Genomic DNA, 15,960 nt, shown 5'->3' with positions numbered 1-15,960 from the left:
TTTTTTTTTTTTTTTTTTGGTACCGGGGATTGAACTCGGGTCCTTGTGCTTGCCAGGCAGGCCACCGAACCTCTGAGCTAAATCCCCAGCCCTCATTCATACATTTTTATAATATGCCTTTTGTATTTTAAACATCTGTTGCTTTACATGGCTTACTTTATATTGTTTTGTGATCAAAGCAGAGTAATGCATTGAGTTCACTAATCGTTTAAACCACATATTCTGTAGTACACATTTATAATATTTAAATAATTAGAATTTAAAATTTTATGCTGTATGTGTGATGCTTTCCTTGCCCCTTTTAACTTTTATTTTATTATTGTTTTTTACTAAGAATGGGTCACAGGGCTCTGTGCCTGTTAGGCAAGTATTCTACAACCGAGCTACATCTCTCCGCCCTTCTAACTTTTAATTAAATGATATTTAAAACGTTAATTGGAGAAAACAGTAGATGATAGGGATGATTATCTTTGCAGTTTATTCATAGCACTTATCACATGTCAAAGCATGTACTTAATGAGACTTTTAATAATTTAAGTCATTGAATTGTGATAAGTATAATTAAACACAGATGTAATTGTGATAAGTATAGTTCAAATAATGACAGTGACGTTATTACTAACAAATGTGTTTTTCTTTATACATCCTGCAATGCCTGGAACTATATTCATTGTTGCTTTTCCAGTGTCCAGTCTATAATAGGTTCTCATAAATAATTTTAAATTAGCAAGAGATGATGATTAAATGCAGTCCCCTTACCATCAAGCTTTCCAAAGCCATGTCTGTACTTCTCCCATGTTTCATTGAAATTTTGTGATCCATCTGTTCGGTGTTGAATTAGTGTCCATGAACTACCTGAATTTAGAGAATGAAGTTGTGTGTTTTTAGTAGTTTGCTGTTGACAGATTTTTAAAAGTAGCAGTATTTTGAGTTTGGTTTTAATTGGTGATTTTGCAAAGTAACTTGTTAATATTGTAAAGTATGATAGGTGAATGGTAATTCACTTTATTATTTATTATAGTCCCAAACAGTTAAGTGGAGGGCAACTAATTTTTTTGTTAGTAAACATACTGACTGGTCACTTCAGATTCTTTTATAGAGGAAATGGAGAATACTGAATAAATACATAAATAATACAAAATATAGCTATTAGAATTATGTGGATGTTCATATGTATTTCACGGGGTATCTATTCAGAACAAAGAAAGCAGGGTTAGCCTTGCTAATAATAAGTAACGAGTAATGTGAACTAACTACAGTCCATTTTCCCCACGGGCAGGTTTTACCTGACTTAACATCACAGTAGACCTGAAACACTTGAGAGTTGCTGGGTCTGATGGCATATGTGCCACTTCTGTGTTCCCTTCTGTTATAAATGGCAGAACAGTCAGCAGCACTTCCTAGAATCAACAAAATTTTACAACATAAAATTTAGTAATGTCTTTTGAGTTAGAGATTTTACTTGACATTTAATGGAATGTGGTGAATGTAGCTTATTTTCAGTGATGTTTATGCTAACACATTTTTCTAGATGGTGAGTTATATAAACAGTATAAAAATAATATTACCAAACTAGTCTATTTTTTTAAAAAAGTGACAACTTTAAACATTATTATATTTGGTTGACATAATAAAATATTAAGTGGCAGAAATATGTAAGTACAGTGTTTAATGCATACCGATTATGGTAGTGAGCAGAAATGTGTGGAAAGAGTGAGCATACATGGAACAAAACAGTAATGTGGCCTTTTTCTGTATGGAGTACATAAAAAAGAGTGTTTTGAGAATATATCACATTGTTGTAGTTTGACTAGGAGTGGAGACTTTGTTCCTGCAACTTCTGTCTTTCTTTTGAAAATTTTCTAGGAACGTGGGAATAATTATTGATGGGAACTCCATCATCTTTTAGTCTATATTCAATAATTAGTAACATTGTGTTGTATTTGCGGGCACACACATACGTGTATTTTGTTTGTATTATGTGAAAGCAGTTTCCAAACATGACTATCTAACTCCTTAAATATTTCAGCATATCTCTTAAACATGAGTTATTTTCCATAACTAATATTACTAGCCCATGTAAGAAAATAATCATTTCGTATTTTCTAATGTGAAGTCCATGTTTATATTCCATTATCTTAGCAATATCTTTAAAAGGTTTAAAAACAGTTCATGATTCAGTTTAAGTGGATACTCTGATTGGTGGATGTGCCTTTTTACACTCTTTTAAGGGGAATTCGATGGTGGCTTCTAGAAAGAACCCTACCAAGGTACCTTACCGTCTTCTTCTACATTTTTTGTTTCATTCAGTTGAAGTGGGGGGGTAGTTCGTGGTGCTCTTTGTTTGGAAGAAAGAGAATTTTCTGTGAGTTCTTGAATACCAGTCCTTCTGAGCTGATAAAAGAATACAAGCCTAGTTTTAATAAGTGACTCTGAATATGCGTGTAATTTGGGGAAGTCTGAGTAAGGGTATCAGAAGTGATGTTTATGTGTGTCTTGACTTTCACTTCATAATATTACTGCCTTTGATGGTAAGAGGAATAAATAGTACTGTCCAGATTGTACAGATGACCTGTTCTCAAAAATAGTTAATCAAGAGCTGGGCGTGGTGGCGCATGCCTGTAATCCCAGCACTCGGGAGGCTGAGGCAGGAGGATCACTGTGAGTTCAAGAGCAGCTTGAGCTACATAGTGAGTTCCAGGTCAGTTTCAACTACATAGTGAGACCCTGTCTCAAAAAAAAAAAAAACAAAAAAACAAAAATAGTTAATCAGACATGTTGTTGTTGTTATTATTATTATTATTATCATTATTATTATTATCATTTTTTTTTTTGTACCAGGGATCGAACTTGGGTCCTTGCACTTGGAAGGCAGGTGGCGGAACCACTGAGCTAGGTCCCCGGCCCAGTCAGTCATTAGCTCATTATATAATAAGCTAAAAAAAATCAATAGAATAAGGCAAAATATAAACATAAAACAAAAAATCAGAGTCAGAAAATGAACAAGACCAAAATTTTTGCTTAAAACATTTTGATATGCAGTATTCTCTTTATTTATATGAGTAGAATATATTTATGATTCTATTTTGCTTTCTTTTGTTTTTGTGGTACTAGAGATTGAACTCAGGACCTTGCTTTTGCAAGGCAGGCAGCAGAACCACTGAACTAAAATCCCTGGGGCTACTTGATAGTTTTTGAGAACGTATCTGTAGAAGTTGGTAGGCTGGCAAGATTTTCAGTATAGTCAGTATAATTTGGTATAATCAATATTTCATTGCTAATTTAGGAGGAACATTTAATTTTTATTTAAAGTTTGAACTTTTTCTTATTAATAGTGAGAAAAGCAGAATGCATACTATCTTGCGTTATTGTTATTAGTGGTCTCGGTCTTTTGGGGTGAGGGTGGAGAGATTGAACCCAGTCTGTGCACACTGCAAGCCTCTATGTCATTGAGCTGTATCCCTACCCCTATTGCTAATTTTTGTTGCTGGAATACATTCTATTTCCCAGGATGTAACTCGTAGAATTCACTTACTGGGTATCTGTCTTTTCCAAGTATCTGTGTGATCTTAAAGCCACTACTTTCTTGCATTTCAGTTTTATAACTTAGAGTTGACCATGAACTTCATGTAGCTCAGAAGTGCGTTGTTTTGATTTCTTCTTACAAAAGCCCCCCCTTACCCTTATCCAGGGACACGTAATAAGACCCCCAGTAGGCATCTGAAGCTAAAGGAGTCACCAGACCCTATGCATACTATTCTTTTTGTACATGTACATATCTATGGTAGTGTTTAATTTCTAAATTAGATATGATAAATTAACAATACTAAAAGAATAATTATAATGTAGTATAATAAGGTTATGTTAATATGGCTTCAAGAATCGGGACAAATATTAATATTTAATATTTTTGCACTGATTGATCACATGGACAGTATAGAAAGTAAAACTGGATAAGCAGGAGATTACTGTACATTTTATTTTAAAAATAGAATGATGTCATTAATGTCATTTTGCTTGTGTGGGCAGGCTTATTGAATCATAATAAAGGATTTAATAAAAATAATTTAGAAAAGTGACATAGAAGAAAATTGTGGAAATTAAAGTAGTTGGCAAAAAACTTTTTGGAAAGTTTGCATTATATACCAAAATTATATATATTCAGTGGAAATCAATAATGATACTTGTTTAGTAGATCTTGGATATGATTTTCACCAGTGTTTCTGAGTTTGTTTTATTTTTTGAACACTCTTGAATGGCTGTTTAAGAATATTACTTTTTTTTTTTTTTTTTAAGTTCTGGGGATTGAACTCAGGACCTTGAGCTTGCAAGGCAGACATGGCACCGTTGAGCTAAATCCCTGGCCCCTAAGAATATTACTAATTAATATTCTTACAACTATTCTCCTGTATTTTGCAGTGCTCAGATTCTCATGGCTTTAGTCTAGATAAATACCTTCCTATCCCAGCCAGTTGTTTGCATTTTAGATCAATTTTATTTTAGGGACATAGAGTTTCTAATATGAGTAATAATAATCATAGGAAGTCTTTTTTAATATAATTATTAATTAAACAGATATTTGTTTGAATGCCTACTCTGTGCTACATAGTGTTCTATTTTCTGCAGCTACAGCAATAAAAATAAGGGGGAAAATCCCTGTGCTTACAGAGCTTACATTGTAGTTCAGGGATAGAAAGAATAAATCACTAAAATGTATATGTAAAGGTGTTACGGAGATAAAAATGTTAAAGGGCAGAAGCTTTGGAGGATGGGGATAGGGAGTTGTAATTTTTGTTTAAGTAGCTTGAAAAGGCTTCACTGAATAATTTGTGTGTGATGAAAGCTTAAAGAAAATGAAAGAGTAGGCCATGCAGATACCAGGAGGGAAGCATGAGCGCTCCCGGGAGAGGGAAGGAGGGCAGAGGCCAGGAGGGGGCCTGTGTTTGCTGTGTTAGAATACAGGGAAGAGACCAAAGTTACTAGATTAGGTTGAGATGAAGTCAGGAGATAACGAATTGTCAGGGCATTTCAGGTCCTGAGCACTAACACGTGTGACATGGCGCCCAGTGGGAGTTTTGAACCAAAAATAGACATGGTTAATTTAAAATTTAATAGGATCACTTTTGCTGCTATGAATTCTGTTTTGCTCACAGTAATCCTGTGAGATTGAGCTATTATCTTTGTAAGACATGAGGAAGCTGAGAGACAAAGAGGATAAGTGGCCTATTCAGTTAGGAAATTTTCAGTCATGATTCAAACTCGTTGGTATTAGCTACAGAGCTTGTGATCTTGGAAGTCATGCTGTTGTGATCATTTTCCACATGATCCAGTTAAATCTTTTAAATAATTTTAGGGTCTAGTGTTTATATAAACCAAAATGTAAAATATTGCACATACCATTAAAATACTGACTTACCTGATTTTCTATTTCCTTTATTTGACTTTGCTGTTGGTTTAATTGTTTATATTGTTCTTCCACTGTCTGGAGAAGATCTTTAATGCTGTTATCTTGCTGTTCTATAAAAGCCTGGATATAGATCGTAATATGATTATAAAGATTTCCTTTTGATTCTTTTTTGTTAAGTTTTATTTATAACTATCATGATCTAATTTTTTAGATTATTATGTTAGAATCATTTTCACTTGTATGCTTCAATATGAAATAAAACCCCTCATTCTTTTTTTTTTTTTTTTTGGACCAAGGATTGAACTCAGGATCTTGTACTTTTGAGGCAGGTGGTGGCATCATTGAGCTTCTTCCCTGGCCCCACCGTCATGCTATTTTAATAGAAATAATTCTTTACTCTTTACTGTATTGCATTTATCTGTTTCTGAACACGGAAGAATGGTTTTAAATTTAAATTCATTTAATTTTTTACTTCAAGTAATTTGCAGTAGTATAATTAGTATTCTGTATTAACTGATTTCTAATTTTTTACATGAAATACAAAATTTAGTTGTTTCCATATGTATTATTAGGGAAATGAAAACCAACTTGAAATTATAATGGAAATTTTATTTTATAGAAGATATTTTTCATAAGAAAAATAAAATATTTTGACAATGGTAACAAAGTATTTCAAGTAGTATATCTCAGAAGTACTTTAAGTCCACATTGAAAACATAATCATGAACCCACTTTGATTTTTTTTACTTACTTTAAGTGATGTTACTTCTGGGTGATCCTGAATGTCAGGTTGATTTTGAATTAAATTAGCTAATTGTTCCTCCAAGTATCTCACTTTTTGCTGAAGTAGAATTTTTTCTTCTAAGAGGCTTTCAAGTTTTGAGTTGAGTTCAAGTGACATGTTCTTCACCTCTGCATTTTTGACTTGTAGTTTGGATGTAGTTCTTCTCAGTTCTTTTTCTTCTTCTTTAATTTCATTAGTTTGCATTGATAGGTCATAAAAAGACTGATCAAATATATTGAGTTTTTGAAATATGTCATTAATTTGGCCCTTAGTCTTATGGACAAAGTCTTTAAGACCATGTCCCAACTGAAGGAGACCATTGGCTAAAATTTTTATATCATCTAACATAGCAAATCTTGATTTTGGCTCTGGAGATGGAGAATCAAGTGATGAATTGTCTTGATCAATCCTGGAAGAAATAACTAGAGGAACAAGAATGAGAAAGAGCTTAATTGTGTACATTTTATCCTAATTATTCAATTTCAAGGAATTTTGAATAATTTTCTCCTATAAGCAGACCTAGACTTCTTTATATATACTAGGATTTTCCGCATAAAAGGTCAGGTTGGCAGGTGAATATAGTTAATCATTAAGCTATATTAACTTGCACGAATGTAACCTTCTTTCACATTGAGTTAGATCAATGCCAAATGAAATCAAGGAAATGAGAACTAAATAGGTAGTTTGAAATTGTTATTATTAACTTTGTTATACTATTAACTGCACTTTTAGTGTTAGGCACCAACCTGTTTTTAAAAGCTCCTTTTAAAAGATATTTTTATGATTTTAAAATAGATTTGTAAATAAAAAACTCTTGATGGATAACTTCATGATTAAAATCGAGAAAAATTGAAATGGATTAAGTATGTATCTCATAGATTGTATTTTAGTGCTTTTGTAAAGATCCCTAATCCCCAGAATTCTTTCTCTGTGAAACCTTCCTTTATTCTTGCAGGTGGTGTTACGGCTCTCAATGCTCTAATTCTGTAAAACCTGTCGAAGCTAACATTGTTATATGCTCCTTATTACTTGTCACTGTAATTATCTGTTAGTGTGTCTTTTGCTTCACATGTTGTAACCAACCTTGTAAGACATCACAATATTCCATACTTTATAAACATCAGTACAGCAGGGTCTGCTCCTTTCCCTACTGTGTTTGTGTTCCAGGCTCTTTTCCATATACTGCCAGAACATCAGTAGGTACTTAGTCTCCTTTAGCCAAAACTAGAATTAAATCTGAAATTCTTCCTAGTGTCAGAAGCTATCATCTGCCCACCGTGATTTTTCTGAAGTTTGTGATCTTAGTAACAATTCTGATATTAAAAATTCAACCAAAAGCGAAGAATAATTTATCTATAAATGAAAGTTCCATTGTTCTTGTGAGTGTTAAAAGGAAACAAATTAAATGCTTAAATTGTAAGTGGTTATCTTCATTGAGTATTCATATCAAGAATTTTTTTGAGAAACTAAATCTATGTGATAAAATTGTTAATGTGGATTCTGGAATCTGACTATGGTTTGAGTCCAAAAGCCAACTTTAGCTGTTGGACTTTGGACAAATTATTTAACTTCTTCATACTATGGTTCTCATTTGTATTGGGAAAACTGTGGTAGGTAGCTCATTGGGTTATGAGGATTTTTAAAAAAGTAAACAGGATGCTTAGAATAGTGTCTGGCTGGTAAGAGATCTCAAATGTCTATCTGTATATCACCGGAAGCTGATTTGTAACCTGTGTGTGTGTACATGTGTGCATGTAGAGTGTGTGCTTACTCAACACTATGTAAGATTTTTTTTCATAAAGTTAATAACTTTTAGGGGGTACTAGAGATTGAACCCAGGACTTTTTCACTGAGCTACATTCCCAGCCCCTTTTTAAAAAATTCATTACGTTTGTTGTTGCATTTTAGGTATACAATATGACATTCATCATTGGGAAAATTTGTACTTTTACATGATATTCCTGGCCCTTTTTTAATTGTTTATTTTGACACAAGATCTCATTAAGTTGCCCGAGTGGGACTTGAGATTGTGATCCTCTTCCCTTAATCTCCCAGAGTACTGAGAAGTTAATAGCTTTTCCACAAAGAGAAAAATACTGATATAATGAGTTTCAGTTTAAAATTGTGAATTGTCAAGCAAAATTTTACAAAAAAATAATTTTCAAAATTATTCTTAGTAATGTCTCTTTTACTGTAAAATGGAGGCATTTTTTATTGTATAGTAAGTATTAAGGGGTTGGTTAATATTGTAACTATTTAAATAGTAGTGTACCACAGTGATTAAGAATGTGATTTTGGAGAAAAACTGCTTAAATTGAAATCTTAGCTTTGCTCATCTTCAACTCTGTGAACCTTGGTCAAATTACATCTATTGAGTGCAGATAATAGCTACTTGATAGAGTTACATAAATATTAAAATTAGCTTTTTCGAGGTGCTTAAGATTATCTGCTGAGTAGTAAGCACTACACAATATATATATTTTATATATATATATATATAGGCTTTTTAATGCTTAACAAATGTAGATATATTCATACTGTAGCATTCTGTTTGTGACACCTGTATTCATATTAAGATCATGTTAACTGGAAATTTGTTAGAATTTAGGTTTTTCTGAGCTTTTGTCTCTTGAACCTTGGTAAGGAATTATGTCTTTTGATTAGCTTATGTATATTTTTTCTTACGTGTCTAATACAATACCATATTAATACTTGTAGTAGAAGTACAGAATAAAAATAAATGAAAACACATATAATTCCACTAATGAAGAAAATTATTTACCTTCATTTTATCCTTTGCTCTAGTTCCTGTCAGTATAAAACTGTATATTAAACTAGAGTAAAAATTCAAATTTTCTCATTATTTAAAGAGAAATTACATTGTGATGACTTGTCATGAAGGGCATATTTCAAAACTTTTCTAAAATGAGCCATCAGCTTTTGTACCTTAACCATGTTGATTCTGATATTTCACGTACTTGTTAGTTGAGGGAGAGTTGAACCTAGCTTTTCTCTTATTACAGTATCCGAGGCCTGTTGTCCAGATCCTTATGTGTGTTTTGTTTATATCCCTTATGGATTTGTGATACAGTGGCTTATACGTCATAGATGTAATAAATATTCTTGAAAGAGACAAGAGAATGATAAAGATAGGACATAAGGGAGTTTTCTAAATGCTAATCCCCCTGTGATACAACAGGTTCTTTTTAGAAAAGAGAATTTGAAGAGTAGCCTGTCTGATTGCCAAGAAGTAGTATGGCTCTAGTATAAAAAAAGTGGCAGGAAAGAATTTCCTGCCAAATTCAGTGCTATTCTAGAATACTAATGCTTTCTGTACAAATTATGTAATTTTTTACCTGTAACATTGACAGGCTAGAGGTAATGGTCATATATATCCTTATATTGGTTTGAGGTAGAAATATCTGGATTTTTTCATACAGTACTTTGAATTACAGTATTATATTACATTATAATGAAATTTGAATTACATTATTATTGAACATAATTAAAGTGATAACATAGCCAGCAATTTATAAAAATTTTTTAAATGCCAAAGAAAATAAATTACTGTTAAGCAATCTTAGGCCCTAATTTAATTCTTGGCTTCTAAGAATGAATACACAAAGTATTTTAGCTAGACAGACTTTTAGGGCATTTAGCAGCCTCAGTTGTTTAAATTCTAAGCAAAGCAAAGTCCTTTTGCTTCCCCTAGGTTATGCAATCTTAGAGATAAGATTTCTAAATAAAACACAAGGTATTTGGCTGTTTTCTATGCAATATTTCTTTAATTTCTTTCTTAACTATGATAGTTCATTTTTGAGTTGCAGGAGTACCTGCTTATCTTTAGGTTTCAGTTAACCAGGGTCAACTGTTAGCCAAAAACATTAAATGGAAAATTCTGGAAATCCATAACTCATAAGTTTTCAACTGTTGTGGGTATAGAGATGAAATCCTGCTCTGGCTCACTCTGTCCCGCCCTTGTCCACAGTGCCCATGCTGTTTGCTGGACATGCTCCTTGCCCATTGTCACTAAGCAGATTTTGTAGTTATCTGGTCATTGCTGTGCTATTGCAGTACATGTGTCCAAGTAACTCTTATTTTACTTAATAATACCTCAAAATGCAAGTACAATGATGCTAGCAATTCTTTTTTTTTTTTGGTACCGGGGATTGAACTCGGGTCCTTGTGCTTCCAAGGCAGGCCACCGAACCGCTGAGCTAAATCCAGGCCCTAGCAATTCTTATACACCAAAGAAAAGCCTTAAAATGCTTCCTTTATGTGAAAAGGTAAAAGTTCTAGACATTTAAATAGGGTTTGATACTATTTCTGTTTTCTGACACCCTCTGAGGGTTTTTGAGTGCTTCCCCTGAGTATAGGGGCCACCACTGTACTGTGTTTGTTAGAAAGATTTTGAAAGTAACTGTTTGAGAAAAACAGTTCTGAGAAAAAGTAGAAATGTTTATACTAATTAGGGCCCAGGGTTTAGCTCAGTGGTGCCGTTGCCTGCCTCGCAAGCAGAAGATCCTAAGTTCAATCCCCAGTACCCCCCCAAAAAAAAGAAAGAATGTTTATACTAATTAAAGAATACCAGAATTACTCTTTAGGTCCTCTTATTTGTCTAAAACAGCACTGTCCATTAGACATATAATGTGTACTATATATGTACAGATAGATGCTTCTTGGCTTTGGATATGATTCTATCGCAATAAACACATTGTAAGTTGAAAATGTCAAATTGAAAATGCATTTAGTATCCCCAACTTCCAACACTATAGCTTAACAACACTGTGTGCTGTAGAGGATCGGCTATTTAACCCCTGATCATGTGGCTGGCAGGAGTTGATGTGCCTTCCCCTAGCATCCTGAGAGTGTCATGTGACTTGCCAGGGTAAAGATTCAAAATCTGCAGTATACTTTTACTGCATTTGAGTTGCTTTCACACCATCATGAAACTGAAAAGTTTTAAGTGAAACTGTCCTAATGTGGGGACTGACTGTAATTTAAAAATATTGATAAGTACAATAAAAATAAGAAACAGATGAAATTAATTTGATAGCATTTTATCTAATCCAATATGTAAAGTCATTGTGACATCCATATTAAAAATTAGATATTTTATATTTTACACTGTATTCAAAATTGTATATTTTATATTACAGTAATCAGAACCAATCACATATGAAATGTTCAGTTGTCTCATAGACCATTCTACTAAATAGTACTCATTGTATAGACCCAGAAGTTGAGCAAGCTTTGCAGGAATCATTTTATTTTATTTATTACTTCTTTTATGTTTTGGGGGGGGCTTGTGTTTGTTTTTTTCAGTGCTGGAGATTAAATCAGGGCCTTACACATATTCTGTAAGGGTTCTGTAAGTGAGCCACATACCCAGCCCAGTTTTTGTTTTTAATGCTGGAAATACTTACTGTGAAAACTCAGATATTTGCGAGTGGAATTAACACAAGAAAATGAAAAAACGGAAACAAAATCTTTGTCAATAGGGAAGGGATGGAGGGGTTGAATGAAGGGCAGGGGAACGGGGGAAAAAATAAGAACCAAGACAGTAAAGGTATAAATTTCCAATGATGAATGTCATTATTTTGTATACCTAAAATATATCAATCAAATTAATTTTAAAAATACAAAAAAATTAAATGTGTATTATAGTTAAGAACTATGTAAAATGTGTACATATAAAATGAGATTATAAATGGAACATATAGCTGAATGTGTTAGTGTGGGGGCATAAAGGGTTTTTGTTGCTTTTAAGTTTTCAATAATGTTAATAATTTAAAAATTAGTTTTTGTTGGGGCTGAGGATGTAGCTCAAGGGTAGAAGGTCTGCTTAGCATGTTACAAGGCCCTGGGTTCAATCCCCAACACTGAATAAAGAATAAATAAAATGAAAATTTTAAACATTAAAATAAAATTAAAAACCTATAAAAATGAAAGTCTTAACTTTACAATCTTCTATTGGATACAATATTCTATTACATGTATGTGTCTTAATTTAATCACCCTCAGTTATAAAATTTTTTCTAATTATAAACTATGTAAAAATTTTATCTTTATGTTTTTAAATATTTTAATATGCGTCTGTAGATGTTGACTTTAAATTATGGTTGCCATTTTCACAAGTATACATTTACCATGCCTGAGAAGATCATCTGAGAATTCATCTTTTCCCAAATACTTTTTTTTGGTAGGGGGAGTGGTTTTAAGACAGGATCTTACTGTGTAGTTGAGACTGACCTGGATGGAACTCATTATGTAGCCCAGGCTGGTCTTGAACTCAAAGCGATCCTCGTATCTCAGCCTCCCGAGTGCTGGGATTACTGGCCTGCGCCACCCCTCCTGGCTTTTCACAGATACTTTTGTCAATGTTCTCAAAGAAAAAGACAAAAATGTTGATAAATCTAGTAGGCATATATGTACCTAGTTTATTCTATTGGCTGTCTCTTACTCACTTTGTGAAATACCTGTAGGCATATAATTCCTTCCCCGTACTCAATCCCCCTTTTGAATTTTTTCTCTTTCTGATTAGGAACTATTTACATGTTGTGGATACTCTTTGTTATATACATAACGAATAGTGTTTTTCTGACTTGTCATTTTTCTTCTGCTTATATTTATGGTATAATTTCCCATAGAGATGTTTTAAACATATGTCTTTAACACTAAAGTCGTTGGAAGATAAGTTAGGTAGAACTCTCGACATTGGCAGAGGAAAAGACTATGAACAAATCCTCAGCAGCATGGGAACTAGCACGAAGAATCAACTGCAATCTCATCTTATTAAAAAGCTTCTGCACTGCAAGAGAAACCACCAAGAGACAACCTACAATGTGGGAAAAAGTTTTTACCAGCTGTTCCTCAGACAAAGGTCTACTATCTAGAATATTATAAATAACTCAAAAAAAAAAAATCAGACCTCCCATAAAATATAAAGACGAATTCAAAACTGGGCACGAAGAATCAACTGCAATCTCATCTTATTAAAAAGCTTCTGCACTGCAAGAGAAACCACCAAGAGACAACCTACAATGTGGGAAAAAGTTTTTACCAGCTGTTCCTCAGACAAAGGTCTACTATCTAGAATATTATAAATAACTCAAAAAAAAAAAATCAGACCTCCCATAAAATATAAAGACGAATTCAAAACTGGGCATCTGAAATGAACAGACATTTTTCAGACAAACAAGTAAAAGCAGCAAATAAATATATGAAAAAATGTTCAACATCACTGGTCATTCAAGAGATGCATAAAACAACAGCATGATTAACGAATAGTGTTTTTCTGACTTGTCATTTTTCTTCTGCTTATATTTATGGTATAATTTCCCATAGAGATGTTTTAAACATATGTCTTTAACACTAAAGTCGTTGGAAGATAAGTTAGGTAGAACTCTCGACATTGGCAGAGGAAAAGACTATGAACAAATCCTCAGCAGCATGGGAACTAGCACGAAGAATCAACTGCAATCTCATCTTATTAAAAAGCTTCTGCACTGCAAGAGAAACCACCAAGAGACAACCTACAATGTGGGAAAAAGTTTTTACCAGCTGTTCCTCAGACAAAGGTCTACTATCTAGAATATTATAAATAACTCAAAAAAAAAAAATCAGACCTCCCATAAAATATAAAGACGAATTCAAAACTGGGCATCTGAAATGAACAGACATTTTTCAGACAAACAAGTAAAAGCAGCAAATAAATATATGAAAAAATGTTCAACATCACTGGTCATTCAAGAGATGCAGATAAAACAACAGCATGATTTCACCTCACCCCACAAAGAATGGCTGCTATCAACAAATTAACCAGTAACAAATGCTGGTGGATTGTGTGGAGAAAGGAACCCTTCTCCATTGTTGGTGGGAGGGCAGACTGGTGCAACCACTGGATATCAATACGAACATACCTCAAACAATTAGGATTAGAGGTTCCATTTGACCCAGGTATTCTACTAGATATCTTCCAAAAATAATTAAAAGAGTCATACTACAGTGATATATGCGCACCCATGTTTATAGCAGCACGGTTTGTAATAGCTAAATCTTGGAAACAGCCCAATTGCCCACATTACTGGAGACTAGATAAAGAAGATGTGGTTTTTCTATAAAATGGAGAGTACTCAACCATAAAGAATGAGAAAGTAGAGAGACATTTATAGCTAAATGGATGCACATGTGAAATAAATAGGACACATGTATAAATACTGAATCGTTTCTCTGATGTGAAAAACTAAAGGTGTAAATAAGGTTCAAATTGTATAATTGATAATGTGAAATAGGAAGAAAAAGGCTAAAGGAGTAGGGGAAGTGGGAAGAGGAGAGGAAAGGAAAGAAGGAAAAAGAAAAATACGAGAAAAGGAAAAAATGGAAGTAAAGTCTTTGCAAATAGGGAAGGGTGGAGAGGGTGAAGGGAGGGAGGAGGGAGGGCAGGGGAATGGGGAAAAGTAAGAACCAGTGATCCACCATGTAAAGGTACAAGGTCCCAGTGGTGAGTGTAACTGTAGTTTATACCTAAAAGTACCAATGAACTTAATAAAAAAAATCAAATGTATGTCTTTTATAATTTCTGTGGCTTATGCTTAGAAGCACCCTTCTCAGCTGTAGGGATGCCTGGTCTCTAAAGCTCTTCTAGTACTTCTGTGCTTTTATTTTGTAAGCCTTTGATTAGTCTCCCAACTTACTTCAGGGTGTGAAATAGGAGTTCATCTCTTTTCTCTAAATGGCTAGTCAGCTATCTTCACGTTTTTCATTGTCTTATTCTTGCTCACTTGAAATACTTCAGGGGAGTATTTAAAATGCAAAAGTAAAGATTTATTAGGTTTGTTTAGGAATTTGTTAGTGGAGTTGTTAGATGGAAAATGATGGAAAATAATCTATCAATTGCATACAAATGTCCTTCAGATCAAGTTGAATTTAAAATAATATTACTTGCTACAGAAATCAAACAATTTATGATAATGTTGTCACTTCCCATTTAACCTGGAAATCTAGATTTCTAGAAATGTTACATCATTAAACTGTTACATGCGCTCTCTACAATTCATTCATCCATTCAGTAAATGTGCGATACTATTTTAAACATCGGGATTATAACAAAAAGACAAATGAGCTCGTGCCCTTATAGAGTTTGGGCTCTGTCAGAGAAGACATTTATTTTTAAAAAAATACATAAATGAGCAAGATGATTATACACTGTAATCAGATTGTGGGGTGGTGTATGGTATATTTTGCTTTTCTGTGTGTTTTATGTGTCTGTGTAATCTTGTAATTTTCTCATTGATTTTTGTGGGTGGATCTTTGATCCCGTATCTCCTCAGATCAGCTCCAGAGTGTTTTGTTCAGAGCTTCCCCAACTACAGTGTAGTTATTTTTCTGTCTCATTGCCTCTCTAGACCATGGGTTCTGTGAAGTGAAGGTCTCTGTGTAGCATGCTGTGCGGACTCTGTGTTTGTTACAGCAAGGAATTACAGATGAAACAAAGGCTGAGACAGAAAATTAAATATAAATAACTTGGGTTCTGTTCCCTCGAATCTTCTAAAGAAGTCTTAAATGCAGTCTCCCCTGGATTCTTCTCACTGGTATTTAATGAAGGTTAAATTCTTCCAATTTTAAAAGACTTAAAAACTCCCATATTCAGCCTGTAATTATTACATTATCATTTTCTGCTTCACATGTGTACTTTTAAGAAATAAATTTATTTTATTTTATTTTATTCTACCGACTCCTGAATCTCCTTTTTTTTTTTTTTTTTTTT

The 15,960-nt window shown here is 33.4% G+C and overlaps 2 protein-coding genes across 10 annotated transcripts in view; one reads left to right on the top strand and one right to left on the bottom strand.

The window, feature by feature from the left end:
- The window catches only part of Angptl3 (angiopoietin like 3), a 9,039-nt gene extending 2,363 nt beyond the window's left edge, over nucleotides 1-6,676 (bottom strand). The window contains exons 1-5 of the mRNA XM_010605039.2: nucleotides 6,159-6,676; nucleotides 5,417-5,527; nucleotides 2,280-2,394; nucleotides 1,287-1,400; nucleotides 760-855 (exon numbers count right to left, since the gene is read on the bottom strand). Coding sequence (XP_010603341.1) covers nucleotides 760-855; nucleotides 1,287-1,400; nucleotides 2,280-2,394; nucleotides 5,417-5,527; nucleotides 6,159-6,653 — 931 coding nt within the window. The 5' untranslated portion in view covers nucleotides 6,654-6,676. The remainder of the gene's footprint in view (nucleotides 1-759; nucleotides 856-1,286; nucleotides 1,401-2,279; nucleotides 2,395-5,416; nucleotides 5,528-6,158) is intronic.
- Nucleotides 1-15,960, top strand: part of Dock7 (dedicator of cytokinesis 7) — a 172,219-nt gene that overhangs the window by 52,029 nt on the left and 104,230 nt on the right. The gene's annotated exons all lie outside the window — the stretch shown is intronic.

The sequence above is a fragment of the Fukomys damarensis genome, unplaced genomic scaffold (assembly GCF_012274545.1).
Source record: "Fukomys damarensis isolate Sample0158 unplaced genomic scaffold, DMR_v1.0_HiC HiC_scaffold_33, whole genome shotgun sequence".
Lineage (NCBI taxonomy): Eukaryota > Metazoa > Chordata > Mammalia > Rodentia > Bathyergidae > Fukomys > Fukomys damarensis.
The sequence above is the reverse complement of the archived record's forward strand: the minus strand, read 5'-3'. Positions and strand labels throughout refer to the sequence as shown.